Genomic DNA, 3,145 nt, shown 5'->3' with positions numbered 1-3,145 from the left:
CCCTCTTCCCCTCCCATCCAGATTGGCTTCCATTTTATCTTTCATTAGAATTAGATGCAGCAAAGGTCTTAGACAAAATCCTATTGCCCTTCATTACAAAGGTGTTGGAGACTTCCGGGATACAGAGGACTATTCTGAACATCATAAAGAGAATTATATTAAACCCATAGCTGACATCAATTTAAATGGAGAAAACCTCAAAGCAATTCTACTAAAATCAGGAGCAAGACATAGTTGTCAACTCTCTCCATACCTATTTAATATAAGACTTGAAGCCTTATCTAGAAGAATTAGAGAACTGGGTAAGATCAAGACTTTACAAATAGAAGAGGAAGAAGTTAAAGTATCTTTATTTGCATATGATAATGATAGTATGCATAAAATGACCCAAAACATTGTGCTGGGAAATGCCTACAGCTGATAGGCCCTTTTAGCACAATAGCTAGATACAAAATAGATTCACAAAAATCAGCAACCCTTTTATATACAAATAGACTGAAAAAGATATCAGGAAAGAACACCTTTCACAATAGCTTCAAATAATGTAAAGTATCTTGGAAAATCTAACCAACCAAGTATAAGACTTATATGATTTAAAAAAACAAAATAAAACAAAACAAAGCAAACTTTAAAACCTGGAAGAAAGAAGCTGTTTCATAAAATAAATAAACAGCTCTTGCTCTCTCTCTCTTTTGCTCTTACCTTCTCTTTCCCTCTCCCTCCCTGTTCCCTTCCCCCTCTATCTCCACCTGCTCATTGCCAGGCTTACTCCTATACTCCTATTCATTCTCTATTCATTCTCTCTCTCTCTCTCTCTCTCTCTCTCTCTCTCTCTCTCTCTCTCTCTCTCTCTCTCTCTCTCTCTCTCTCTCTCTCTCTCTCTTTCTCTCTCTTCTCTTCCCCAACTTTCATACTTTCTTTCACTGCCTCTAGTACCCTCTTGACTCTCCTCCCCCCCAAATTAACTTTTTCTATACTAAAACACTAAAAAATAAAATAAAAAATAAAAAATAACCAGCAACATACTGAGTCCAATTTTCTTATTGAAATGCTTTGGCTTCAATGGCAAAATAATGCATTTATAACCAAATGCCTTATCCTTGTCTATAATCTTGGGTGCTTGTCACACAAAAACAATTGTGTGATCAAAAATAAAACTTACTAATGGCAATAGAGAAAGCAATGTATGTACTGTCCAGCATGAACTCTGTTTTTCATCATGAAGTCAAATACAAAGATATTTTACATACAATGTTGATTTTCTTTATCATCAAATGTCTTCATGTTCCATTAAACAAAATTAATAACCCTTACAAGCACAGGTAAGGAAATTAAACGATATAATGAGTGGACTAGGGAACATGTTAAATAGAATATGGAGACACATGCAAAATTCAAACCAAAGAGAGTAAGGAGGAGGGTGAGATAAGCATATATAGTTCTGAGAAATTAAACTCATAAAAAGATGACCATTCAAGTTGAGATATCAGAACTGTTGATACTTCAAATATTGTAACATGGGATACATACCTTAGATTTGCATATATTCCTTGGTTTTTATTATTGATAAGAAGGATGACATAGCCAGTCATGCTGTTTATTTCAAATATTATAACATGCATACATACCTTAGATCTTTTATATATTCCTTGGATTTTATTACTAGTAACAAGGATGATATAGTCAGTCATCATGACATCTTCTGGGACCTTAAAATAGTCCAATATCACTAAAATTTGTATATAAGTACTTGACTTGAAATAACCTAAATCCATCCATATCTCTCAATTTACTTTATTTATGATGAATATTTTTTATGTGAGGCAATAATTTTATTCAATATTTCATTTTAATTTTACAAATCTTTACAGCAGTTATATTTTATATTATGTACAATATTTACATTTCATAATAAGAACACTACATTTTAAAGATATTTGTTTTATCTTCACAAGCTTCGTGAAGAGCATGAAACAAGCTGGGCATGTCTTCACAGTCTATGTTTACTTTTAGGTCGTCTAGATTCTTACAAACAGAAGTCATGACTTTGTCAGATGGAAATCACAGTGGGGCTGTGTTCACCCTCTTGGGCTTCTCAGATTATCCAGAATTGAAAATCCCTCTTTTTTTGATATTTCTCACCATCTACAGTATCACTGTGGTAGGAAATATTGGCATGATTGTCATAATCAGAATTAATCCCAAACTGCACATCCCCATGTACTTCTTCCTCAGCCACCTTTCCTTTGTGGACTTTTGTTACTCCTCCATTGTTGCTCCCAAGATGCTGGTAAATCTAGTTATAGTGAACAGAGGCATATCATTTGCAGGATGCTTGGTGCAATTCTTTTTTTTCTGTACTTTTGTAGTAACTGAATCTTTTCTATTAGGAGTGATGGCTTATGACAGGTTTGTGGCCATCCGCAACCCTCTACTCTACACAGTAGCCATGTCCCAGAGGCTCTGTGCCATGCTGGTATTGGGATCCTATGCTTGGGGGGTGGTATGCTCCTTGATACTGACCTGTTCTGCCTTGAATCTCTCTTTTTATGGTTTCAACATGATCAACCACTTTTTCTGTGAGTTCTCCTCTCTCCTTTCACTTTCATGCTCTGACACATCTGTCAGTCAACTGCTGCTTTTCGTTTTTGCCACTTTTAATGAGATTAGTACACTCCTTATCATTCTCTTGTCTTATGTGCTCATTGTTGTTACTATTCTGAAGATGAAGTCAGCCAGTGGACGCCGCAAAGCCTTCTCCACTTGTGCTTCCCATCTTACAGCTATAACCATCTTCCATGGCACAATCCTATTTCTATACTGTGTACCTAACTCCAAGAACTCCAGGCATACCGTAAAAGTGGCCTCTGTGTTTTACACAGTGGTGATCCCCATGCTGAATCCCCTAATATACAGTCTGAGAAATAAGGATGTCAAGGACACAGTAAAAAAAATAATAGGTACTAAAGTCTATTCTTCTTAAGAATATTATGTCATTTGTGTTTGTCCTTTATGTGAAATGTGTTTGTAAACATTGATTTAATAAATTCTATTAAAATTAACATAGTTAATATTGCACAACAGAGTAGAAATTGAGTTTGATTGCAATAGAATAAACATGTCTTTTATTTTATGAAAAATTCAA

General features: G+C 34.9%; 1 protein-coding gene across 1 annotated transcript; it reads left to right on the top strand.

Annotated features, from left to right (window-relative positions):
* Window positions 1–2,041: 2,041 nt before the first annotated feature.
* On the top strand, window positions 2,042–2,983 carry LOC110319029 (olfactory receptor 5D18). The gene has a single exon (XM_021194424.1). It carries the CDS (start codon window positions 2,042–2,044, stop codon window positions 2,981–2,983), a length of 942 nt encoding a protein of 313 aa, XP_021050083.1.
* The last annotated feature ends 162 nt before the right edge of the window (window positions 2,984–3,145 follow it).

Source organism: Mus pahari, chromosome 3 (assembly GCF_900095145.1).
Source record: "Mus pahari chromosome 3, PAHARI_EIJ_v1.1, whole genome shotgun sequence".
NCBI classification, from domain to species: Eukaryota; Metazoa; Chordata; class Mammalia; order Rodentia; family Muridae; genus Mus; species Mus pahari.
Note: the sequence above shows the minus strand (reverse complement) of the source record. Positions and strands in the feature narration are given on the sequence as shown.